Raw genomic sequence first — 26,198 nt, 5'->3', positions numbered from 1 at the left:
ACGTAAAATCGATGTGCAGCTGGCGGCATAACGGGCCGTCGGCCGCTGACAAACCGGCCTATTGCTGCCGGCTGGCTGGACAATATCCCACCCGGAGACGACCCAAGCGGGCCGACCGGCGGGGGGAGGGGGAGGACCACTCCGGCGCACCCAGTGCTCCTTGTGCCAGACTGCCTCATCGCCCCCCTTCCCGCAGAGGCTACAGCGTTCCACCAGCTCGGATACTGGAGCTCCCGGGCAGTGCTACTCTCAGTTACAGCAGCCCAAGTTTCCAATGCCCGGAGCGTAGCAACCGAGTACATAACCGGAGCCGACGCCGCGCCGATATTGCCTCCAATATATACCGAGCCCTGAAACCTGACCGGACGCTCAACTGCGCCGCGTTTAGCAAACATGCGCCACATTTGCGTCACAGGCTACTGCGCTTGCACAGCGCGTCGAACGCGTTTGAAATACAGACCAGAGGAGATGCAGCAGCGTAGGAAAGCAGGTCCTAGCCCTCCGCGTCTACGCCACAGATCGTGCATGCAACAATGCGACGTTGTGCAACCGCCGATTACAAAGGAGTATTTCAGTTTCAGAACGCTCATTCACTGGTATCAGCAAAATAAACATCATGCGGCTTTTTAATCAAATGTTGACGGATATGCCGTCTGCCCGAAGATGGGCATATCATATTACTAGCGTGCGGCATCATTAAGTTCATCATTTAGCTGATTGGACTACTGGTCTCTGCAGCTTGCAGCGGCCGGCCACGACTTAAACTACCGTCTGGTAGCTGATGGGTCACGGAGCGGAGTTTCGAGTTGCATCGAGATCGGTCAACTCTGGATGGACAGACAGACGCGACAGACACACAGACAGACAGGCATACCTACATATAGACAGACAGACAGACAGACAGACAGACAGACACACAGACTAACTGATAGGCAGACATACGCCAGACAGACATACAGACACGACAGACAGACATGAGACAGAAGCACACAAACACAGACACACAGACATACAGACAGCCGGTGGCACGGACGGACAGAGCGTCTCATTTCGCGGCCCGTTCCGACAGCGTCGCCGACCGATCTGTCAGTCTCGGAGCAGTATATAGCTGGGCCGACCGTCTGCCGGCCACCATCAGATGCATGGCAATGCGCGCCGGTGGCCGGGACGTGGAATGTCACCGTTGGGTATTAGGGAGAGTCTGCTGGTCCCGGTGCCGACAGGCCGGCCCGAGGGTCGAGGTGGACAGGTGGCCGGTCCTGGAGACTCCGAAGACTCGATGGATTAATCGAGCGATGAAAGCTCGAGTGGTTGCCACAGGTAGGCGAGGCATAATTACCGATGAATAAGTCATGATAGTCCCAAGCCATTGTTGACAACGGGACAAAGTATATAATGAGCCAAAAAGGCAAAAATTAATGTAGGCATAGCCTTTGGACGTAAGTGGCGAAAACCTTTGCAGTCACAATGTTGTTTACGTTCTCTACACAAGTGCTCTGGCGTAGGTAAGTGCCCGATTCCATCTCAATGCATTACGCAGCTGGGAGGGGACACCCGCCCTAATTATCGATCGCGTTTTTCACTCACTTCTCGTCCTCCACAGCTGTACGCTGCGTAACTCAGCCGGTCGAGTGGGCGGCTGTTTGTGCAGGTGTTGACAAAAACAGCCGGTGATAAGAGGACCGTTAGGGGGTCTCTGCGTACCACCGGCCGAGGTCCCATCACCAACACTGACGCACCAACACGGGAGGCGCCGTCCCGCAAGCCGGGATCAGAGCAATGTCAACTGTAGGGCGCGCAGTCTTGTTTATTTTTATAATGCTTAGCGCAGATGATGATTATTGATTAATTGGTATTGTAGATTGGTGTACTCACAAATCCAACCTAACCGGAACCCCGAGCCAGGCAGCGACGTCACGACGGCGGCCACGGACCTTTTTACACCTTTCGGACTTTCCCAAACGCCATAAGCGCCAGATGCTATGACGCCATACATAAGCGGCTGTTCGTTAGGGGTATTCCGAAGTCGTGAGAAATCATGGGCTGCTGGCAGCGGCTCAACAGGGCTAGGAACTGGGCACGACGAATTGATAAATATATAATCAAATGCATCTGATTTCTGAACGAGGCTTCCCTTGACCAGACCTAAAAGCCGTGGTGCGGCCTCGCTGTTCACCTGTAAGACCATGCATGGCCGGTTCGTGTAGTGTATCCGAGTCCCTTCTCCATAAGGCCGTGTGACACGTGACACCATGTCCTGGCCACGGCGCGGCGCGGCGGCCCCGATCTGGTGACGGGATCAGATAGCTAAGCTGTCGACGGCTGCGCACCGCCTCCCCCTCCCCCCCCCTGCCTAGTGCAGTGACCAGCTGTCGGCGACGAGCGCTGAGTGTACGTATCATAAGCAGTGAACTCTGAGCACTGAGTTTCAAAGGCGGTGAACGTAGGGCGTAGGCACTGTGACTGAGAATCCCGCGCTAGTGCATTCGGCGTTCATGGGCAAAAAAAAAAGAAAGAAAAAACGGCACTGCGTATTGGTCTGATACGAGAAAGGCATATACGTGTGTATGTGTACTACAAATATATTTATGTATACTTATACAAATAAATAAACAAATTATACAGCTATGCTACAATCATAGCTTCAAGCGTTATTGAATGTCGGCTGCGATGTAATGCCAAGACAGGCCGCATTGGAATCACGGTATGCCATGCCTATTATCATGGCAGCAATGAGCTCATGGAGGCTTACTGAACCACAAACGAGCCCCGAGGAAAATGAGAACGGCGGTGATGTCATGGCGGCCTATCGACGGGATAAAAGAATCCGGCTGACCGCCGCTTATAGGCACGTGGGAGTGCTGCGGCCGATTGCACCAGATAAGGAGAGTGTGTTTGCAGAACTGATGGCCTAGCAACAAAATAAACAGCTGAGCGTCATTCACACCAAACTACGGGATAATGTCGAAGGTATATGACACAAATATCATTTAAACGACGCACCTTGTTTCCTGTTGCAATTGATTTATGCAGTATTGACTATTGCACGAATTCTTATCGGAAGCGCTGTTGGCTATTTACTAGTGATGTCAATTTCAGAAAACATATGTCCAATGTCTGTCCAATGTCCAATACTTACGTCGACCGTCCGTCCAAAAATGTCCAAGCCAGCCATTTGTCCAAAGATGTCCAACATCTACGCAATAGTTTACACTCAACAAAGTTATTTAAATGTATCGTTACCAGCTCAAAAGTGGTAATCATATCGAAAGCTGTGCTTTCTAATAGCCAATCGATGTTAAACACGATTACTTTATAAAAATGATGACGTGTAGCAAGCGATTGTCCAAAGTTGTCCAAAGCCTGCTGTCATTGTCCAACCGAATTCCGACTTGGACATTGGACAAAATCGGAATTCCGAAGATTCAAGTTCCGATTGACACCACTACTATTTACCCCTGTCTCCACCTCGTTGGCCCTGCTGACCGCGCGACAAGCAGGGTGAAGCGCGACTCGGTTACCGACCAGAAGCGGGCAGTTTTGCCCCGACTGGAGCCGGTGGACGGCTGTGATCAGTGGCGTATCCAGGGGGGAGGCCAAGAGGCCATGGCCTCCCCCTTTGGCATCAAGCATGCAAGTGGGCCCTTTGGGTCACTTGAGTGCAGTGACGTACCCAAGGGGGGCCATGGGGGCCCTGAGAGGCGCCCTGGTTACCTGAGGGTCCCCTTGGTCACCTGAGGGGTCCCTGGTTATCTGAGGGGCCCTGGTTATATGAGGGCCCACGGTTATCTGAGGGGCCCCTGGTTACCTGAGGGGCCCCTGGTTATCTGAGGAGCCCCTGGTTATCTGAGGGGCCCCTGGTTATCTGAGGGGGGCCTTGGCTGCCTGACTGGTCCCTGGTTATCTGAAGGACTCCTGGTTACCTGAGGGGCCCCTGGCTACGGGGCCCGGGGGCCCTGGTTATCTGAGGGGCCCATGGCTATCTGAGGGGCTGCTGCTTACCTGAGGGGCCCCTGGTTTCCTGGGGGGCCGCTGCTTACCTGAGGGGCCCCTGATTATCTGAAAGACCTCTAGTTACCAGTGGGGCCTCTTGGGATATGAGGACCCCTGGTTATCTGAGGGGCCCCTGGTTACCTGAGGGGCCCCTAGTTATATAAGGGGCCCCTAGCTACCTGAGGGGCCTCTGATCCCCTGGGTGACCCCTGACCAGTGATCTGAAGAAACCCTGGTCACCTGAAGGGCCCATTTAACTGGGGAGTACCTGGTAATATGAAGGGCCGCTGCAGTCACATAAAGGCCCTTAGTTACCCGTGGAGCCCCTGGTATAACCGTCCTCTGGTTATCAGAGGGTCCCCTGGTCACCTGGTGGGCCCCTGGTCAATTGAAAGACCCTTGGTCAATTGAAAGGCCCTGGTCACCTGAGAGGCCCCTGATTAGGTACCTGAACGGCCCGTGATCACTCGGATTCAATGGTATGGCCAGGGGCGAGGGGGCACGTGTCCAGTATAGGGTTTAGGGTGCCCTCGGGCCCAAGAGGCCCTGCGGTGCCAATTGGCGGCAGAGGGCCCGCGCTGGCAACGCTTTAACTGAAAAGGAGACCACAGGGCTTGTGAGAACACCCCATGGGCTCTTGTGTAGCCACACTTATCTCCAGAAGGGCCTCACGCCAGGTTCTGAGGGACCTTGCCGGCCCTGAGGGCTCTTGCCGGCCAATAAGAGATCAGATGTAAGTAAGGGCCCATACCCGTTTGCTATGGCCCCACGGCCCACACCGGTGTTTCTGAGTGCCCTCACAACGGCGCCTGCGAGGACCTCCACTGCCACCTCTATGGGCCCCACACCAGTGCCTACTACTTCGGCTACTTCGGCCTTCGGCGGCTCTGAGAGCCCCCACACCGGCACCTCCGAGGGCCCTATGCAGCGCATCTGACGGTCACTTACCAGTGACTCTGAGGGCCTCTCACCGACCTCTGAGGGTCCCTTGCCGGCCTATGAAGGGCCACCAGTAACTTTCAGGGCCCCACACATGCCTAAGTGATGGCCCCCACCAGTGTCTCTAAGCCCTAAGGCCCCCACAACGGCGCCTGTGAGGACCCCACACCAGCGCATCTGACGGCCTTTCACCGACACCTCTGGGGGACTAGCACAGGTGACTGTGAGGCGCTCGCTCGCTTCACTTCCTCATAAAATACCGTGCATTTTATGCATACTTCTTGAGTAAAAATTATATTTTTACCTGCCAATTTTGCACATTTTCTCAGGGCTTAGACAGACAGACAGACAGACAGACAGACAGACAGACAGACAGACAGACAGACAGACAGACAGACAGACAGACAGACGGACAGAGGGGCCCGTCTGCAAGGGGGACCGGACCCAATGTGCCCAATCTTCTCATCGAAATGTTCTGGATACGCCCCTGCCTTGGTTGACAGCGGCATCCGGGTGGCCCGTGGGCCCTTTGAGAGTAGGTGGCCCCCTCCTGGGCGAAATCCTGGGTACGTGCCTGCTTGAGTGTCCCAAGAGAAACGACCTTCAGGGCCTCATTTAAAGTACTGGCCCAAGCATAAATAAAGTCAAACTGCGTCAAACTATCTTAAAATGCCATTTGATGGCCCTCATAAGCCCTCAGAGGCTAAGGCCGAGCCCCCAGAGGCTAGCGTGGGCCCTCAGAGGTCGCTTTGGCGGCCCTAAAGAAGCTTAGACTCGAGCGTGGGATCCTTTGACGCTGGTGTAGAGCCCTAAGGAGCCAGCGCTCAACCCTCTAAGGCCAGCGTGGGGCCCTCTAAGGCCATTGTGGGGTCTCTAAGGCCAGTGTGGGGCCTTCTAAGGCCAGTGAGGGGCCTTGTAAGGCCAGTGTGGGACCCTCTATGTTCAGCATGGGGCCGTCTATGTCCAGCGTGGGATCTTTTAAGCCCAGCGACATGGGGCCTTCTTAGGTCAGACTGAGGCCCATTGGCCACCGAGACTAGCTTGGGGCCCTCTGAAGACAATGGTAAGCCCTTTTAGGCCAGTGTAAAGGCACTCTGTGACCAGCGTGAACCATCTGAGGCCAGCGTGGGACCATCTGTCATCTGACTTCAGACTTCAGAGTCTGGTACTGGGCCCTCAGAAGCCAGCGCGGGCCTTCATAGGCTGGCGTCGGGCCATTAGAGGCCACCTCGAGGGCCTTGGCAGCCACTTTTCAGGACTTATGCATGTTTTGGCCCCCTGAGGTAGGAGTGGCCCTTAAAGGCCGGCGTGGGACCCTCAGGGGGCATCATGGGCTTCTAGAGACCGGCGTGGGTTCGAGAGCGGTATAAGGTCGTCAGACTGACTCAAAGACTCCCAAGAGCCAGCGGGGGGCCCTATGAGGTCAGCCATAGCATGGGTCTCCTGAGGCCATTATGGGACCCGGAGGCCAGCGAGGTTCACTCTGTTGCCGCCTCCCGGTGTGGGGCTTTCAGAGGCCAGAATGAGCCTTCAGAGGTCGGAGTGAGGCCAATGTGGACTAGGGCCATCAGAGTCTAGATCAGAGCTCAACCAGAGTCGGGCCCTTCAAAGTTAAGGGTATCAGCCCTCAAACAGCGCAAGCCACTAAGAGATTGACATCTGCCCTTCGAAAAATGTTACAATCGTAAAAATGACAAAACATTTGGTTTTGATAATCGTTAGTGGCCCTGGCGACGACCAAAGCAAAAAAAAAAAAAAACTGTATGCCTACTGCTGAAATAAATCGTAACTACGTGCAGAGCTATCGATATCAATGGCTTTTCACGTTTTTCTTTCCTTTTTTAGATTGCCGAGTGTGCCTAAAAAGGCTCCCTCATATGGGTGAAAAAGGCAAAGAACCGCATATGGGCGTGGGTTAAGTACGCCACTACTGGGGCCCCTAAGGTAAGGGTGGGCCCCTTGAGCAGGTTTGGCCTCCCCCTTTTCAAGATCCTGGATACGCCACTGGCTGTGATGAATGTCTGTGGACGGATAGGGCATCCATCACGGTCCAGAACCGGATCGCGCTGCAAACAGTGGCCAGTCGATAATCTCTATTTGGCATTCGGATCCGCGGCCGCGGCCAAAACAAGCGCTCCGTATAATTTTGTCACGTTCACAGAAATGGATGGTGGTGACAAACGATAAGCCTCTTCGAAGATCTCGTCCAAGGCCCTAAATACAAGGTTGCACGGACTAATTTCTACTAAACCTACCAGAATATAGTTTCACGGTTGGATATTTTAATAAATATTCAATCAAAACTTCTTTATTATTTTCTCGTTATCATAAATAAGCAATTTTATAAATTGACTTTCAATTTGCTTGCCTTTTACTGGCAAAATAACTTTCTAGTATTGGGTCAACATAGTTGTGTAGCAGTAGGAACCATAACTGGCAAAACCCCTATGCCTACATACAGCAGAAAAGCAGCCACCAGGTGTCGCCACAGTCGCCACTTGGTCGCCACACAGATGTCGCGCGCGTCGCCAATCGCCACACTACCGATTTCCATAAGGACGCATATGTACGATTATGTATTGGAAAGTCACCCTTAAGGATTACGCTTACATCCTTTGCTTATGAGGTCGGTGGTTGGAAATTGGGAGGGGCTCAGCTATTTTCGACCACGGATATGGCTTTATCACATGATGAGGAGCATGCTGATAAGCGTTTTATGTGTCAAAACAGCACAAAAGTATTTTTAATCATTTTTCAAAAATAGCCGTTCTGCGGTATCTTTCAGTGCAAGGTGCCGTCGGTCAGTCCCGACGTGACGTCACGCAGGGAATTTGCCAGATTTTCCTACTAGACTTCGACACCCCCTGATCTCGTCGAAGTTAGTGCCGATATACGTGACCAGTAGGTATAAGAGAAAGCGCAGAAGCATAGCGAACAGAAATGATCGAACTGAAACGTGGCGTTGTTGAAACGATGGAGCGAAGACTGGCGTATCCGGGGGGGGGGGGGGGGGGCAAGCATTGCGGCAACTGGTCCCCTCGCAGCGGCCAGAATCGATGAAGATCTGTCCTTTTTCTAGATAAAAAGAAAACTCAAAAACTGTTACCCGAAAAAAAATTTGTTTTAAAGTACACAGCAGTGCATAAGGAATCGATCTCCGGCGAGTTTTTGGAATTTGGAGGCACCTTTCGGGGGCATGTCCCCCTCCTTTCTGCAGCGTCCGAGACCGCATGTCTGGATCCGTCTATGGGAGCGATCGGTGAAGTAAACGGCGTTTACGCCACCAAGTGATCCAGGTTACCTACATAACAATAACATAGGCTCACAGAATCATTTACAACCCACAAACCACAATTGTGGTTGTGGGTAGGGGAGACCCGGGAGGTATGGGCCGGTTTTGTGAAAAGGCAATTTTCTTCCAGTGGGCAGTGGCTAGACTCGGTTTTTCACTTTGTGTATGTGAAATTGCCTTTCGCCTGCAACGTGTGCCTGATATTAGGCATCTGGGATCAACTATTTTGTCCCGAGATAACTTTCAATAAATCATGTGCTTTTTCGACCCATCAAAATGCACCGGGAGGTATGGGCCATGGCCCCGGAGGTATGGGCCGATGCCATGTTTCATATTATTTTCTCGACAATGAGAATAATACTCGTAGCTGGTATCTACCTCGATCTCTCTTAGAGCCCAGGAACCGCATAAGCGGCCAACAGCTTGCTTCATGGAGGTCACTTGGGCCCATATGTATTTTGGTAAACTCAATCATGCACCATGAAATAAGATGAATAATATATTTCTGTTCGAATGAAATTTGAAGTTAAATTTTCGACCTTGCGCGACAAAAGTAAAACTTATTGACGGGGACATTTAATGAAAGCATCTTTTTATTTATTTAGGATCACCGGGGGTGGGTGGCCCAAACCTCCCGGTTAGGACGCCGGTCACAGAAACCGTCAGCCCCGTTCTCATCTCTGAGAGTGGTTTCATTTGACCAGAGCTAGAGCCGAGGACGGAGCAGGGGTACTGGACTCCCTGGCGCTCTTAGGTCCTCGTTGGTACGCCCTAGAGCGGGGCAGGGGCTCGAGGCGCCGGGGCATACTGGACGGCTGTTAATCACAAGGCAGCAGAACTGTGCTCTGACATGCCAATCGTGCAGCACTGACTTGTGCTCCAAGCATAAAATGCATAACGTCTATGAACGTGTGCCAATAACTGAAAATATTTTTTTTCTATACCAGACACTTCCGATGCTCTAATGGGACCCGCCGTTCTCTCCCGCACCGGCTCCATCGGCCTCCGTTTACTTCTGTGTCAGCACCAACAGCCTTAGCCACCGCCACCGCCAGCGCATGGTTTGAGTCACTCATCGGCACACCCAACCGCCGTGCTGTCAGAGCAGCTCAAACACCGCTGCTGCTGAGCTAACCTGACTGGGTCGTCTTCTGCACGCGCCGCGAGGCGCTCTAGACTATACCTCTATGCCTTATAGTTTGTTTTTGCTACACTGCTGGTGTAATTTTGTTGCTGTTTGAAACCGTATGATCACATTAAGATATTGTACTGGCTCTGTATATGCCGGTTTGTATTTACTCATGCATAATTAAAACACCGACGGGCATAAGTACTGACAAACAGACAAACGGACGATAGGACAAACGGATAAAATGCCCGTAAAATGATAAGCGAATAGACGTACAGACAGATAGAGGATAGACGGACAGACGAGGATATGGACATGCGGTATACGAATATCTTGTAGCAATTAGCCGTTTTATTAACCGTGACGCGCACCAAAGTGACTATGGCAGTTGGATCAACGAAATGACATGTGCTCGTATTTGAACAGCTGGATTTCTACCAGGCAAGAAATTCATGTCCCTTTCTTTTGTCATTGCTGATGTATGGACGCATCTCGTTCATGATCGCCGTAACAGCCAAGCCCGGGTTGGTGACAGTACCGCTCTTCCGGTTGAATCCCTCAATCTACATCTACTTGATCCACATTTCGACAGTGTGAATATATGCAGCTCACATGAAGACCGGCCAGACCATCATCATCATGCACCATTGACCATCAATCCAACAACTATCGTTCCGAGTGCCACTGACTGTCCAGCTTCTGGAAGCCGCCCGAACTGTGACACAACGCAATTCGGCATGTCCCTCCCCATTGGCGACCCAATTTACTTCGATACATTTAGTTGAAGTCATTTTGAATTAATATTGCGAACCGCTTTGGGCAGGTCCAGCGAGAGTCAATACAATAAACCCCATGGCTCACATGCCCACAGGCCACATGAGAAAATGGATGGGCTGCTTGCTTATCTGCGTTTCAGTTCCCAGTCGACATTTCTCCAAGTGTGTGTTCAGTGCTCACCCCCCATCCCCCTCATCCCCAATAACATGCTGCAGTGTCCGGGGACCGTCTGGCCCATCGGCGCGACATTAAGAAATCATTGGACCATGAGCTGGCTAATACTCATCAGCTCCTCTGGGGAGATCTGTTCACCTGTCCCTCTCGGTCGTCTATCCCTCCCCTCCCTCCATCGCCTCCACCCTCTGCGTGTGATAATCCGTGGGTGCTAGTCACGGCGCCACACCAAGTAAGGTCGTGCTGCGCGGCAGCTCAAATCATACCCAGGTGACTCAAAGCGCGTGGGACCACGCACCTGGCCAGGCAGCTGGCCGGCCCAGAGGCCAACCGTTCCCCAAACGGACGGTGATTAACTCGTGACCGACGAGGCGGCCTGTAACTGCCAGCGACACGCGAACGGTGCGTCACTAGACCAGAGAATAGTGCCACTTGTCAGGGTTTGTTGTAACGGCCCATTTGGTTCCATCAAACAAATGAGAGCTGCCACGGGGACGGTGGGAGGGCTGGGAAGCGGGGATGGTGCCATCAGGAACACATCTGCCTGCAGGTAATGAGGAACAGGTACTGAGTGAGGGACAAGTACTGAGGGACTGAGGGACAGGTACTTGAGGGACAGGTACTGAAAACTGAGGTACAGGATACTGAAGAAGTGAGCATTCATGATTCAGGTACGGGTACCTACTGAGGGACGAGGGACGGGTACTGAGGGAAGAGAGACGGGCACTGAGTGTCTGAGTGACATGTGCTGAGAGACAGTTAGGTACTGAAGGACAGGTACTGAGATACAGGTGTTTAGAACAGATACCGAGGGACAGATATACAATAAACGCTGAACGGCAGGTACTCACCGGTGCTGGCGGGCGGCGCGGCGCTGGGTGGCCGGAGACGCGTCGGAAGCGGCGGCCGGTCGACGCGGGGAGGCCGCCGGCGACCAGCCGACCTCGGCAGACGGACGGTGCCACGAGAAGAAGGCGCTGTTCTTCCAGGCGGCCACCGAGTCTCGCCAGCGCGTCTCCTTCAGAGGCGTGGCGTCGCCTCGACTGGAGATGGTGTCTCCGCGGCTGGAGAGCGTGTCTCCGCGGCCGTCAGAGCGGCCGTCCCAGTTGTAGGCCCAGATGGGCTCGCGGGTGGTGCGGGTCGAAGAGCCCACCGAGCCGATGGAGGCGTCCGATCCCCACGAGTCGCGGCCTGCCTGACGCGCGTGGCTGCTCCAGGAGTCGCGGCTGCTCGGCCGCGGTGACGGCGGCAGCCACGGCTCCTTCTGGGAGCGGCTCTGCGAGGAGGCGACGCTCGGCGTCTTCAGACCACGTTCCTCGCGCTCACGGGCCGTCAGACGCAGGCTGCCCGCTCCGCTGCGAGAGCGAAGCGAATCGTAGCCGATGCCACTGCGCGAGCGAAGAGAGTCGTAGCCGGTTCCGCCGCGGGAGCGGAATGAGTCGTATCCAGCTCCGCTGCGGGAGCGCAGGGAGTCATAGCCGGAGCTGCTGCGGGAGAAGAGCTGCAGGCCCGAGTCGGCCGGGCGGCTCGGAGAGGCGTCGGAGGCGGCAGAGGCTGTGCTCTCGGGTCTCTTGCCGCTGGAGGCGCGCTCTTTGGATGCCCGCTGACAGAAGCAGCTCTGCAGGCCGCAGAGGCCGGCGCCGCCGCCGGAGGTCGGGGCACGGCGCCGGGGTACCTCGGGGGTCGGCACGGGCCGCGGCGCGCCGCTGGACGGCGGCTTGGTCAGGTGCTCGGGCGGCGGCGGCTTGCCGGCCGGGCCGCGGCCCGTCGAGCTGCGCTGGATCTGTGAGATGGTCATGGCGTGCCGGACGGGCGGTCCGCGCGGCACCGAGGCTCACGGCGCACTGCTGGCCGGCCGGCCGCCGGCTGACCGACCGGAGCGCCACAGTCGTCCGCCCCCCGCGCCGACCGCCGCCGGCACGGCAGACCGGCACGGACGGGCAGACGTCCGGCCCGTGCAACACGAGTACAGACAGACAGCAGCTGTTTGACAGGGTCTCTATCTTTATACCACGTCTTTACTCTCGCCAGGCGAGAGCATTTTTCATACTGCGGACGGCTGAAGGGGATGGATACACTCCCGTAACTCTTGGCTCCTATGGCACTCAGAAACACCTAATTGACCGGGGAGGTGGACCCATAAGAGAATGTCACCCCCGTGCAAATTTGGTGGATAGGTAATATTTCAAGGGGATCGGAGTATAAATATAAAACAATCGCTTCCACTTCTCAGAAAATTTTAAGGAATGTTGAAGCACACATTTTTTGTCAATTTTGCAATGCGATTTTCATCGACCTGTGCTCTATATGTGATAGACGCTAGCTAAAATACCAGTAGTGACATAAACTCTAAGATGTCCAGAGCTAAAGAGTACCTTAATATTTCACTTTCCGTCAATATTTGAAAGACACATAATGGTTTCATCAACTCGTTGTAAAGCGCTGGAGAGGTGGCCGGCGTTACCCCTATCCCGGGCTTACCCCAGAAAAATTATACTTTTTTAAAACTCGAATTTCGCAACTTTATACTATTTCCACAATACCAAGTTTTTAGGACAATACGGCCAATTAACTTATCTAGCTAACAGGATATCAACATTTTATAGGTACATCACGCAAGTCGCCAGGTAATAGGTATGTCATAAAAAATGAAAAAGAACTTACTATGCCGGGCTTCCCCCGGCTTCCCCTACCTATGATATAAGTAAAATGGAGTAGGACCTTGAGATGGCAACTGTTAAGAAAGAATCAATAGTGCTTTTGAGTTTTGACATTCCTATATGGCTGCAGACTCAGTGATGTAGCTACCCATACGCTAACGCATACATAAATATAGGTTCCAGTAGGAGAACTATCAATCAAATTGTATTATAAATGACATCGGCACCTTTTGATAAGCGGAGCTGCTTATCTGTGCTGCCGATACCTGATCAGTTTTATTTGCTCGATATCATCAACCGGGACATATACGACCTGCACTGTCGGACCCTACAGTCGGAAGACAAACCGCGGAATTCGAATTCCTGATCAGGCGGGGCAGACCGCCCCGATACTAAAGCGCAGTATAGGTCGAACGCCGTATATGTCGATGTCGAAAGGTAACCAACGATCCGATCAGCAATCCCACACTGTCCGATTCTTATCTTTTTCGTCTTTGCATACAATTTCAATTGGCATTTGTCATTGTGATAAACGTATGGTTTTAAAAAGGAATCTTTAGTTCGGTGATGGGCATGGGGCTGAATAAAATGGTTAGGTTTTGTTCAGCATGAAAATTAAAATGGTTGTTTTATTCAACGAGCCAGCGAATAGCACCTACCTACCTTTATAAGTGATCGATTTGTCGGACTCGGGTGTGTCCGGCTCACTCCAAAGACGGCGGCAAATGTGTATGCGACTAAAGTCGTCTAGCAAAGTTATAGCCAGCTATTCTCCGAAGTTAACATTCACGGCCAACATTTATGACGAACGGAAATTAAACTGAAGTGGGGCGTTAGGTATGCCCCGGCGAAATGAACCGTGCGTTTTAAAACTGTGCGGTAAGTAAAGAACCTGTGAATGCTTTGAGGTGAAAACGTTACGCCAACACACAGCCATCGAGTAATGCTAGTTAAGTGCCGATGACAACAAGTGAATTAACTCAGAAAACACAAATCCCAAAGTTGAACCGCATAGTTTAGGTCTGCATAGTTAGAATGGCTTAAATGAATGAAACTAAAATTAGATAACCGTGACCCATGCATTAATCTGTATCGCTCCAGCCAATTATATGAGCTGATGCAGAATAGACGCTTGATCGTAATGAGAAATGCTCAGTATTCGACGAATGAGCATCCCTTAGACTTCTACAGTATCGCTATGAATTCATGCCTACGTAAAGCGATGTGTATGTTTGCATATTGTCTATGTCCATAAACCAGATAAGTAATTATTAGGTACGAAAACATTGGGCTACGTAGAGGCGTAAATCATGGTTGCATGCGCCCTTCTTTAAAGAAATATATGAACTTTCGGGGTATTGAATGAGGAAATGAATGACAGCGTCACTTGCTTGTGCTTGTGTTTCTTGATCCGCAATGCATGTAGAATTAGATCAATTATAACATTGTTTCTGATGTGGTAAAGATGTGCTGAATCCCTAGCTATCACGTAGTCGGGTGCCGTCCTGTTCCACCCCGACCGGCCGGCCAGCTGCGTCTTCCACCGGCCCCTGATGTCTATCAATCTGCCGATATGGTCACAGGCACAGCAGCCGGCGGCCGACCCGTGCCGAGAAAGGAGGGACAGTGCCGGCCGTCACCCCTGAGAGGCAGCCCCGCGCCGCCACTGCCGCGATTGTCCATGTGAATCGAGTACTGTCAGATCGGAAACTGACAGCCGAACAGCTCCCAAAAGGCTGGATTATTTGTATTTGTCGTCTGTCTGGTGTTCCGATTTTGTTCTCCGTAAAGAAACGACGCCGCGTCTGGGACGCCACAACCCTTGCCCCAGCCCTGGATACAGGACACAAGTCAATACCAGTCCATATCCAAAGAAGCGTAGCACCAAGTAGGGGAAAGTGGGGTAAGACGGGCACCTTAAATTTGGAGCCATTTTTCGGCCGGTTAGAAACATCATAGAAACGGGAAACTTGGTGAAAACCTTTTGTAGACATTTTGCTTCCATTTGCCAGAAGATGAGACTTAGACCTGATTCAACAAATAAACTGCAGCTATTTTGCAAAACCTTGCAAAAAACCGTCTCACCCCACCCCATGGGGGAAGACGGTCACATGGGTAGGGCAAGACGGCCAGCTTCTTTCACCGACCAGCAGTCAGCACAGCTCGCAACAAATGTCCGAGATTAGCCACATTGATACAGTCGCGCGTTGGTCTCAAGTGCTTCAGAAATGGCAGTATACGAGATTCGTGCAGATGGCGTATGCTCGTATATAGGCCCTATAGTTCAGAAGCCATGTAGAACCGTTTTTCACATTCATTATTCGAGAATAAACTGTGCCGAAGGAATATTGCTAACATGTCTGTGAGTATCGGAATCGAACATATTCTGATTAGAAATGCTTCTTTTTTTCCTACAGCAACAAAAATATTTTCACTTTTACAGACCCTGGACCCATTGGATTCATAGTTGCCCGTCTTACCCCAAACTCAATGTCAGAAGCTCAGCACGATTTTTCTCTGTGGACAATTTTATGCAGACAAAGCAAATCCGCGGTAAATGAGCACTGGTGGCATATGAGTGTACCACAAATGATTGCGAGTTTTTAACTCTATAGTGTTGCACACAAAAGCTTGCACAATACATTATGGATGTTTTCAGTGAAATGAGTGTTTTAAAGAAATCAAAATAAAAGATTATCGACTGAACACAAATTCACCAGACTTCAATGGTGGTGTGTAGTGGGAAAGGCAATTCTGGTCCTAATTTTTCTCGCTCGTAGCGCTATTGGTTTGGTCTGCAGAAGGGGTGCCCGTCTTACCTACCCTGACCGTCTTACCCCACTTTCCCCTAGGCAGTTAATTGCGCTTTCCGAATGAACGTTAGATGATGTCATGATTCAGGTTTTTGCTTCAAACATAGCCGTTTTTACACTCATAAGATCCATGGATGGCCTATAACCAGTTGTATGGATATTCGATTTATGGCAGATTTATCGTCCCAGTAGACGGTAACTGGTTTAATCAATATGTCGGTCTGAGGATGTTCTTACTTTGACCGCTAGGTGGCGTTCAAGCAGCGACGGACTGAGACAGAGGGAGCAGCGATGAGGCGAAAGGGTGTTATGCATAGCACATAGATTGAGATGCTCATCTCACCAAGAAGCTGGAATTCTGAGCCATGTGATGGCCGTCCCCACAAGCATAGCCACATGAGATCACCCGGTCGCTGCCGCCCGAGCGGCGAACCCTCGGGCAATCTCGCTCAAAAGGTAGATCCAATCGCCAGGTGCACCCATCTGACCACGCAACCTTTCCGCGAACGCTGGCGTGCCCAGAATAGTCTCTCCACATTGCTGGAACACCGAGCACGCGGGCGCACCTCTGCGGTGCCATTTCTGCGGAGTGACCGGCGGTACCGACTCACGGTACGTATATCATCTGACCGATCTCGAAGGACCACTCCCCGGCCGCCAGAACACCGTTTCACGACATGCAAATCGGCGGTGTGGCCGCCGGTCGGCTGCTCGCGAATGCAGGCTGCTCGCGGTGGTCAGAGACTGAAACATGGACGACCCGCCGGGTTATGACGTGTTCACTGGCCGGGAAAGGAGCGTGATGTCACACATCAGCGCCTGCTGATGGCGGAGTGATGTGCGGGAGATCGGGGAGCGGTGGAACGTAGCGCCCCTGCCAACTGCGGCACCGGCGGATAGTGGACGGTGCCCATTGCCCAACTCAGCCCGACGGCCTTATGTTGATCTCTTAGTAACGGCATACCTACCGTGCCCATCTCAGCATGACGACGGTAATTGGGTGCAACTATGCAATCTCAAAATAGGCGAGCGAGAGGAAATATCTCATCGGTGACGCAAGGAAAATCTCAGTTTATATCTCGGCGACGGGCGACCTAAGATAATTTTGCGACCTCTCCGTAAGTAAAAAGAAAAAAATAAATGCATCTCTTCCGGACATAAATCACAGAAGCCGCGGCCCAGGCTGAAGAGTTAGAGGGTGACGTCCAAAACGCCCCTCCTGACTCCATGTGTTACAATCGGGCCACCGTCCTTGCACAGGTAAATAAATGCCTGGTCACATAATGTGACCTGACCACAATAAAGCCTACTTGTATCGATGAAAATAAGCTTCCTACAGGAAGCACGTTGCCCCATTCATCGATGGGGGCGTAGTGCCGTCGGCCTATTCCCTCACTTTCTCAGTTTCTTTTCTGACATCTCTTTCTCTCCTTAACTTCCCTCTCCTCTCCTCTCTCCTTGTCAAACTCGCGGTGTTCACGATCGGTGATATAGCTGTATTTCGACGACTACCACGGTAAATCGCCTGCCGCTCGCGGACAAACCACTAAGACAATGTGTGCTCTAGGCTAGTGCACCGCCGCGCGCGCAGACATCGCGCGCAGTTACCGCAGACAGCAGACAGACGCTCAGACGTGCGCGCAGACAATCATTCCGCCTCCCTCGGAGAGTTACTGTAGCGCAGAGGTGGACACCGGGACCCATCAGCAGGGGACACACACACACATACAAACAAGGTGACCCAGCTACCACCGCTGGCTCACCCAACGGTGGGGGGGGGGGGAGCCCACGGCCCTAAACGGTGGGAGGCAGGGGGTCGGGGGTGGGAGCAGACCGAACACAGTGTGGGACTGACTAGTAACCAATAGCCACTGACTAGCGGAGCCTACTCGACCGACCACTGCTATCAGACGAAAATACGTCACTGATGCGCCTTGTGGCGTCAGTGACGGCTCGTCTGAGCAGAGGTCGGGCAGCTAACCTACCATTGAACACAGCGGTCTAGGGGGGAAGGGGGGGGATTGTTAGGACACAACGCACGGGGCGCTCGCCAGGGACATGGAAACGGTAGATACCGGACAGCACGGGGTACGGTATGACACAGCCACACCGAAACGACCGAGAAAGACACAGAACAAGGGCACTAAAAACATACACATTGTTAGTAAGACCACATAGCACGTACTGGCTAAAATTAGCGCGACTCACAGTGACGCCTGTATAGTAAAAGCTATACTATGGTGTAAAACCAAACAATCAAACTCACATAATTCATTCCAAGGCAATGTTTGGGCACACTAGAACCTAGCGAAGCTTATATTACTAAGGCAGTCTCGTGCTCCTTGGCAATAAAATCGAAATTCAAAACGACATAATCGGATGTTACAACTGGTCATCGGATTTCTAGGACAGAGCTAATTTCCCACAGAAGGGAAACAACGAGAAAAGAAATATTTTTAGGTGTTTTTAATATCTTTTTTGAAGGGAAGTTTCGAAATTAGTAAGCTATCCCTTCGGATCAAAACATATTGACGTAAAACATACGTTACGCCCTTCACTTCTGTGCCCAAACAGCCTTCCCGCGCCCTGCTGGGGGGGGGGGTGTTTGAACACCCCCCTTGTGGTTTTTCGCGAATATCTCAAAAACGGCGGCGCGGAGCGCCGCCGTTTTTGGTACACCTTATCATACATCAATTCTACACATGTTGTGAAAATTTCAGACCAAGGTCATTCAAGGTCAGGTCACCAGGTCACTTGAAGTGACCTCACCTCATAAAAACTTTCAATGTCTGTCAAAGCTACACCAAGTGACCGATCGCTTTGAAACTTTCAGCGATTGCTAAGAGCAATAGCATGTACAAAATGTATATCTCAGAATTTTGATATGGATGACCTAAGGTCAGGTCAATTTTGCGACCTCCCCATTATAAGTCAATGGGAGAAAATTGAAATGCGCCTCTTTTGGATGAAAGACATTATAAACACTCCCAAACACCGAATTACAAGTAGTTTAGACACACTGAACATGAAAATGGTGTCCGTGATCCTTGTTTATGCCCTGAGGTCATCTTAGGTCACTAATTGCATCTAACAGTTTTTCGCAAATAACTTTTGATAGACGCATGCTAGAGCGATGAAAACGCCTTAGATGTGTTCAGCTCGACGATACGGATCGACTGATATGCAATATGACCCTTTCCGGTCAGGTCATGACCTTGACCTGAGGTCAAATTTTCAAGTTGACCTTTCAAGGTCAAGTTATAGTTCATTCGATGCGTCTTGACGAGAGGAACACGATGCCGGTTAAAGTAAGCTCGTACAAGGCTTGGGTCAAAAGTTATTGCAGAAAAACTGTTTTCGAAAAAATCGGCTATTTTTTCAGTTTTTGCCCCCTGCAGGCAAAACCGTTGACGTTAGGTCAAATCTGAGAGAATTACTCAGAAAGGGCGTTAATAGGGCTATCGAATGCGCTTTTCCGCGGCGCTGTAGCTCTATTGGTTCCCGAGTTATGCGTTGGCTTCTTGGAAATTTTCGACATTCGACCTGGAAATCGGCGAAATTTTGCCTTCAATGACCTCTGGTGACCTGACCTTTGACCTGACCAAAAAATTGACCGAAGTGATTTCGTCATTATTTTTGACGCTCTTTCGAACGCCGCCTTCCGCGTATCGCTACGTGGCCCAGGAGCCGAGTTACAAGGGGGGGTGTTCAAACACCCCCCCCCCCCCCCAGCAGGGCGTGGAAATCCAGGACCCCCAGCGGGGCGCGGGTTAACACTGTACGATATTACAATAAAACACTCACATTCGCACCCAGTCAGTCGCACACATTCACCCGCAGGCAGCCACCAGGCCACTACAGCGAGCCGCGCCGACCCCACAGTCACACAGACACCAGCCACCACCAGGACCGAGGACTCGCGCTCAGAAGGCGCGGACGCACAGTACTATTAATGCCCTATGTTCCCGGATGTCACCGATTCTCAGGGAAAAGGTAGACGACAAAGTGGTAGAGAAACACAAGCTACGCACGAGCACAAAGTGCATGCAAACACTCACACAAACACAGACACACACAGGCATGCAAACACAGGGCAATAGCACTGACTACACCGACACCATCTGGGGTCCCATCCCGCCTCGGGTTCCGGTGCCCACCTCTGCGGTACAGTTTCACCCCCGAACCCTCTTTTATCCGCGCATCCTACCACACTCGCTCACAAACTCTCGGGGTCTAGTACGCCCTCTGCGCGATTGTGTGTGTAACAATATGGAAACATTCGAGGTCCGTCAAGGGTGCGCGACGCGTGGTTCCATCCCAGGCCATCTGCGCCTCTGGGCTGAGCCCATGCAGGTGGCAGCACCATAGCTGAGAGCTTTCACAGATGGCAGCACCATAGGCAGCCGTCGCAGTCCGTAGCGTCCAGCGCTCCCGTCACTCGCGTTCCTTCAGTAGCAAAATACGGATTTCCGTAACGGCGCGTTCCTTACTCTCAGGTACGTGAGGTGAATTTACGTACACATGATCAACAACTATCGTACTTGGACGAACACCGTCCGCTTACACCTACACTCCCGACGCATACAAAACGCACGCAGGAGAATCACACATGTGCTCTTAGTTGCATTCGCCTGCCTCCGCGGCGCGAGAAAAAAGAATATCTAGTTGCACGCGTGGCATCACATCACAATACTGCGCCTGCGCGGAGCCCGGCGGCCAGCCATCCGCCCGCCCGCCATGGGCTACCCGCAGTCAGACACCGGTGTCAGTTTGACACAGTGTCGGTGTCACAGTGTCGCCGAGCCGGCCCACCCGCCGGCCGGCCCTCCATCCAGGACAGAGTCCAATGAACACGTGAGACTGCAGCAGCGCCGCCGGCGGCCGTCGTTGTAAGCGCTGGTTCGCTCATCGACCACCACGCGGCGCTAGCCTCGGCGTTTGTACTTGACAATTCTCAACTCGCCGTGCCTAGGTTCAGTGGGAGGGCGATCGTCCCAGGACTGCTGTGAGGAAAATTATTTAATGTCAACCAATGGATACGGCATGAAAATTGAAACAAAATGATGGTGGACATTGCGAAGATCAGCGTTAGAGCAATAGCGTAAAAACATAACATGCTGATCAGCAGTAACTTCGAGCTATACTTTCTCATTCGAATACCACTTGGTATTAGATCAATAGTTCAAATACTTAGCAAGTAGTAAGGCCATCAATCCCACGTCCCAGTGTTCGTCTGCACCTACCTCGGCGGGCGTGCAGCATCTCGATGAGAAGCGATGTGGCGCTGTTGGTGTCGTGCTTGTGGTAGAGGTAGTCCTCGCCCCGGTGGGCCAGCTCCCGCAGCTCGGGCAGCAGGGCCATTAGACGCTGGTGTTTACTCTGTTAGGAACAAACGTCATCGTCAGACCTGAATGAAAATACCCGACAACATCGAGCATAAGGGGGCGAGATGCCTTCAGGAAAAAACGTAGGTGCTATCTCGCGTACCTGCATGTGCAGGTACAGTGCTGTTCCCGAATAAAAAGCTTGCAGAGAATTCGCAGCTGAAGAAATCGTCGGTCCTGCACATTTCACTTCCATTCACTATAGGTACTGGCCTTCCATTAAATATCCCCTACTTGATGAAGAGCAGCCCTCTGTATCTGGCAGCGCACCCTAGCGGTGCTGCCACCTGCCCTCCACTGCACCAGTGCTGCCACCTAGCGGTCCTCACCTGGATGTCGGGGTGGGCTGCGCTGCAGTAGTCCATGTGCGCCTGGTTGATCTGATCCTGCGCCTGCTGCACCAGTCGTCGATTGCTCAGAGTCGGCAGATCTGCAAAACCAGAGGCAGCACATCAGTGTGTCAAGGATAAGATCATGGTTTCCTCATATCGACAGTTACAGGATGCACGGCTGATGGAATTAAGCAAAATTTAGTTTCAGTGTGTCAAGTGTCATTAAATACCGATTCCCATTAGCCTTCATGTGACATACTATCCCACTCTATTCCTGTCCAGCCTCGTTATTTATACGGGTTACACAACCATGACTAATCTCTAACAAAGTCACCGACTCCCGTGTTGCGAAAGCGTCGACACATTTTCTGCAACTGAATCCCTGAGCCGTCGTCCGACACTAAGGCGATAATAACTTTAACACCTGACTCTAAACCTAATGCTCACAAAGCTCCAGAGCTCCCAAAATAAGCACCCTCCCTCCACCCCACTTGCTCCCACCTCCCGCTCAAACCACTCACTCGGGTCGAGCATCACGATGAACTTGAGGCAGATGTAGTCGGAGACGTCAAACCCGATCTGCTGCAGCCGGCTGGTGATGTCGTGTAGCTGCGGCAGCAGCTCGGCCATGCCGAACAGACTGAGGGTGAGCAGGTCGAACTTCTGGCCGTTGGGCAGGACCGTGCTGTCGGGTAGATTGTTGTGCAGCCGCTGGTGGATGTGGTCCAGGATGAGCATCACTGACCACGTGGACTGCAGCAGCTTCATCTGATCCTCAACCTGCCGAACAGACAGAGAAAAAACGTAAAACGCAGTCAGCAGACACGAAAACTGACCACTACACTGCTTTACTTTGCTTTTTGTTACATTTTGTGTCTTTTCTACGCTTATACCTGGGTATGATTTAATCCCCCTTGCTTTGATCGACGTGAGTTACATCCACTTGTACGCTGATTTTATCTAATTTGTTAGATGTTACAGCGTTTATTGCTCATTCCGTGAAAAGGAGCAGCAGACGACTTTTCCTTTGGATCCTTGAGCAGGTCTAGCACTATAGCCACTGCCCTGCTCTGCCGACCGTGCATAGAGCGGCAGAAAACGACGCGGAAGGGACAGCCACGAAGCCTTGCGCTGATGAAAGCCGAGGCCCAAGGTTGCCCGTCAACGGCTCGTCAAACACAACAAAAACTGTTCTGAAACGAGCTGGCGTGTCGGCTTGGCGGCCCCACCGTTAACCAGTCCGTCCTTGCCGTGCGATGTCCTTTGTTGGAATGCGAAAAGTGGCACCAGATTTAACCGATCTTCCCCACTGTTGAAACCGCACGATGAGCTGACATCGACTCGTGTTGCACGCTTATGCAATGGTGACCGCAGGTGTGTCCGGACTTTCTGCCGAACACGGTAAAACGGTAGGTTGCTAGAGCCGATTTTTGTGGCCGGGCCCAGAATGTCTTTGTGTTAGGTTCTGATTCCGCGCCAATCCGACCATATCTCGTATGACTGGCCGTCACGCAACGAGGTCTGAGTCGTCCGGTTTAGTGATCACACTCCGGCGGCTGGCTCTGAGCGACCTTCGCTGAACGACCTTCCCTACTGCTGTGGTCCTTCCAGACCACCGGCCGCCGACTGTATGGCCTGTGCACTGTGCAGAATGCACGCCAGCCCCCTCGGCTCTGCATGTAACGAGCTCTATCGGCTCCTTGGGATCTCCGAGATCCACACTGGGTCGGCTCATCGGCATCTGTGGTCTACATACACTGTGTAGGTTCTCTGGGATCTGAAATAGCTTCAGCTCATCTCCGGGACTTCGCTAGTTACGAGATATCGCGGATATTCTCGGAGCCCAGCCCTGCTCAACAGCCGGTCCGGCGCCGGCCGCAGCGGGCGGATCACCCGCTGCGGGTAACGGGACGTCGGTCACGCACACACCAGCTCACAGACGAGCTGTTGTGACGGGTCCGACAGGCCAGGGGTGTAAAAACGGCCCACCGCCGGTCCCGGAAACGACGGAGCCAGGTGCGGCGAGAAGAGCGGCGATTAATTCCATCTGCGCCACTAATGGTGGCGACGGACGCAGCGACAAGAATCCCTCAGGACTTGCGCTTGGGATACGGCCTGACAGCTGCGAAATGGACCATATATGACTTATTTTTACTAATCAGCAATGGCAGCACCGTTTTGTGAACGACAGCATTAGCCACCTACTGGTCAATGTGTAGGTGTAATAAATCGGTCTGGAGAATATGCTAGCAGTTGCGCAGACAGATCGGCATGTAAATTGTCAGTCACTTTCCATACAGTGTCCTGGGTCGCAGTTGCACGACTCACTGGGCACCTCGCTGTTCTGCAGTTTCAACACCAGCAGAGGGTATCGAAACAAAATCGGCTATGAGAAGGGAAACCGTTTTCCTTATCGCTCGGACGCTTTTACCGCTCCTCGCAGGTAATACCTGCATTCAACAATAACAATCTGGACCTGGAGGAAGCAGTCGCCCACCGGGCGTTATTTGCACGGCGGTCTGGAGCCTGACCTTCCTCTACCGCTCCTCAAAGTCACCGGTCGGCCGCCGGCGACAAAAACCCGGCTCGGACCTGGTCAGATCGTGGTGCCTGTCCGCCGCCGAGCAGCAGGAAGCATCCTCCAGTGCCGGCGGTCGGAGTAGAGCCCGCACGCCGGAAAGTGGCGTCTAGAGGACCGCCGCGCTCCCAGCGCACCAGATCGGCCGGCGGCGGCTCATGAGTCAGACGGACTCAGCGCGGCCGGTCGGCCGTTTTCCGGCGGCGCGGCGGTAACAGACAGCGGCACCGTGAGCTGCCGGAGTGCCGGAGCCCTCCCTGGCCGGGGGACCGCCACCCCTGTCCGTCCCCCTTTCCCGTCCCATCGAGCAGCCTCGGCTGGGAGGGCCGACGGGCGGCAGTGCGTGGCCGGCCATCACAGCCATTTATTCCGCCACTTTCACTGGCTCCAAGGCCGAGGCGCCGCCGCCCGGGCCACGGCCGGGGATTCGGCTGCAGAGACGGCCGGCAGGCCTCTCAGACCACGGCGGGAACGGCCGGCAGACGGAGACGGGGAGACGTGCAGACGGAGACGGATAGACGGGGACGGATAGACGGAGGGAAACAGACGGGCAGACAGACGGATACGGATAGACGGAGGGAAACAGAAGGGCAGACGGACAAACGGAGACGGATAGAAGGAGACAGATAGACGGAGACGGAGACGGACACGGACACGGATAGACGGACAGACAGATAGACAGAGACGGATAGACGGATTGACGGATAGGCGGATTTACGGACAATAGAAGCGGAGACACAGATACAAATTAAGACCAAGAGGGACGGACGGACTCCATTCGATGCCGCCATAATATAAAACGCAGTTGACAAATAGTGTGGAGGGATATATGTCTGTCGTCGAGCGTCGTTGTGTATAACATTCAAAAGCCATCAGTAACAAACGGTGGCTAGCCCGTGCGGTAACGGTGCGACAACCGCTAGCTATGCCACGACTCGTGATAGGAGAAAGATCGTGCGCTCCGTGCGCTACACAAAAGGTGCTGACAGATTCCGTGCATTAATTGCACCGTATACCTGCTCCTTGAGAACGCTACCACAGCACGGATTGCATGTTTCGTCGCCCTCCGTGTCTCGCCAACATCGCGCCCGACCGAGCACCTGTATCCTAATGCGCCAAAACCAGTTCTGGGCCGACACAACATTTGTCATCATACTAGGGCTTATTTGAACGTGTTGCCTGTTGCAGTGTTGCAGTGTTTTGGCAACGGCGACTGCCAGGCTGTGCCACCTTGGTGGCAAGTGGTTTTATTTAATCATGTCGACACTCGGCCACCATAGCCCCGTGAACGGTAGCATTATCTGCATATGTCAAGACAGCCCGGCGCAGGTGACCGTTTCCCAATATAGTCCCCGTACCATTGGTAACATCCTGTGGCCACTTTCACCCGGTGAGCAGTGCGCCGGTCCGCGTGCTGGGGGCTGTCCTCCGAGGACTGTCTCACACCGTTCTCACCCGTTGGCGCACTTATCACACCTCTCACAGTTGTGAGAGCGGCCGCGCCACAGGGTTTTATTCTGCGAGCCGTTCACTACCAATACCGGCAGCTGTCCGGTATGCCATGCAAGATCAGTAATGTTCAGTAACCTGCAGGTTGCATATATAATAATATATGGTCCCTAAATTCGATTATTTTCCCCTAAGTTCGATTATTAAAAAGTTCTCTTTTTGTGGACATAAAAAGTGCACGCATCTCGCACATGTTTAACCCGCGCCCTGGTGTGGGTCTGAGCCACCTTCGCCCTGGTGGGGGGGGGGGCCAAAATGACCCCCCCCCGTCTAACTCGAAAACGAAGAGGGCTAGGAAGACGCGGAAAAAAGCAAACGAAAGCCCATAACAAGTACGTTCGAAAGTATTTCGGTCATTTTTTCGCTAAGGTCAATATTGAGGTCGCTAGAGGTCATCATAGGTCAAATTTCAGTGTTTTCGGTGTTGCCGGACATATTCCGCTGTAGCTCGGAAACTAGAAGAGCTAGAGAGCCGCGGAAAAAAGCAATCGATAGCTCTTTTCAAGCTCTTTCGCCAAGGTTCGTCAGATTTGACCTCAGCTCAACGGTTTGGCCTACAGAGGTCATGCAAGGTCAACTTGGCAAATTTCGTTGAAAATGTTTTTAACTATAGCATGC

At 52.6% G+C, this 26,198-nt stretch overlaps 2 protein-coding genes across 3 annotated transcripts in view; both read right to left on the bottom strand.

Moving 5' to 3' along the window:
- LOC122392717 (dual specificity protein kinase CLK2-like) overlaps positions 1-12,153 on the bottom strand; it is a 61,118-nt gene extending 48,965 nt beyond the window's left edge. The window contains exon 1 of the mRNA XM_043387926.1: positions 11,156-12,153. Coding sequence (XP_043243861.1) covers positions 11,156-12,102 — 947 coding nt within the window. The 5' untranslated portion in view covers positions 12,103-12,153. The remainder of the gene's footprint in view (positions 1-11,155) is intronic.
- Positions 12,154-17,252: 5,099 nt separating this feature from the next.
- Positions 17,253-26,198, bottom strand: part of LOC122392719 (nuclear hormone receptor FTZ-F1-like) — a 31,963-nt gene continuing 23,017 nt past the window's right edge. Inside the window, exons 4-7 of one of the 2 annotated variants that reach the window (XM_043387927.1) lie at positions 22,015-22,273; positions 21,491-21,591; positions 21,021-21,156; positions 17,253-20,780 (exon numbers count right to left, since the gene is read on the bottom strand). In XM_043387927.1, the coding sequence (XP_043243862.1) occupies positions 20,752-20,780; positions 21,021-21,156; positions 21,491-21,591; positions 22,015-22,273 (525 nt within the window). In that variant the 3' untranslated portion in view covers positions 17,253-20,751. The remainder of the gene's footprint in view (positions 20,781-21,020; positions 21,157-21,490; positions 21,592-22,014; positions 22,274-26,198) is intronic. The other variant, XM_043387928.1, reaches the window with a different exon arrangement.

Source organism: Amphibalanus amphitrite, unplaced genomic scaffold (genome assembly GCF_019059575.1).
Source record: "Amphibalanus amphitrite isolate SeventyFive unplaced genomic scaffold, NRLGWU_Aamphi_draft 000498F_arrow, whole genome shotgun sequence".
Lineage (NCBI taxonomy): Eukaryota > Metazoa > Arthropoda > Thecostraca > Balanomorpha > Balanidae > Amphibalanus > Amphibalanus amphitrite.
Note: the sequence above shows the minus strand (reverse complement) of the source record. Positions and strands in the feature narration are given on the sequence as shown.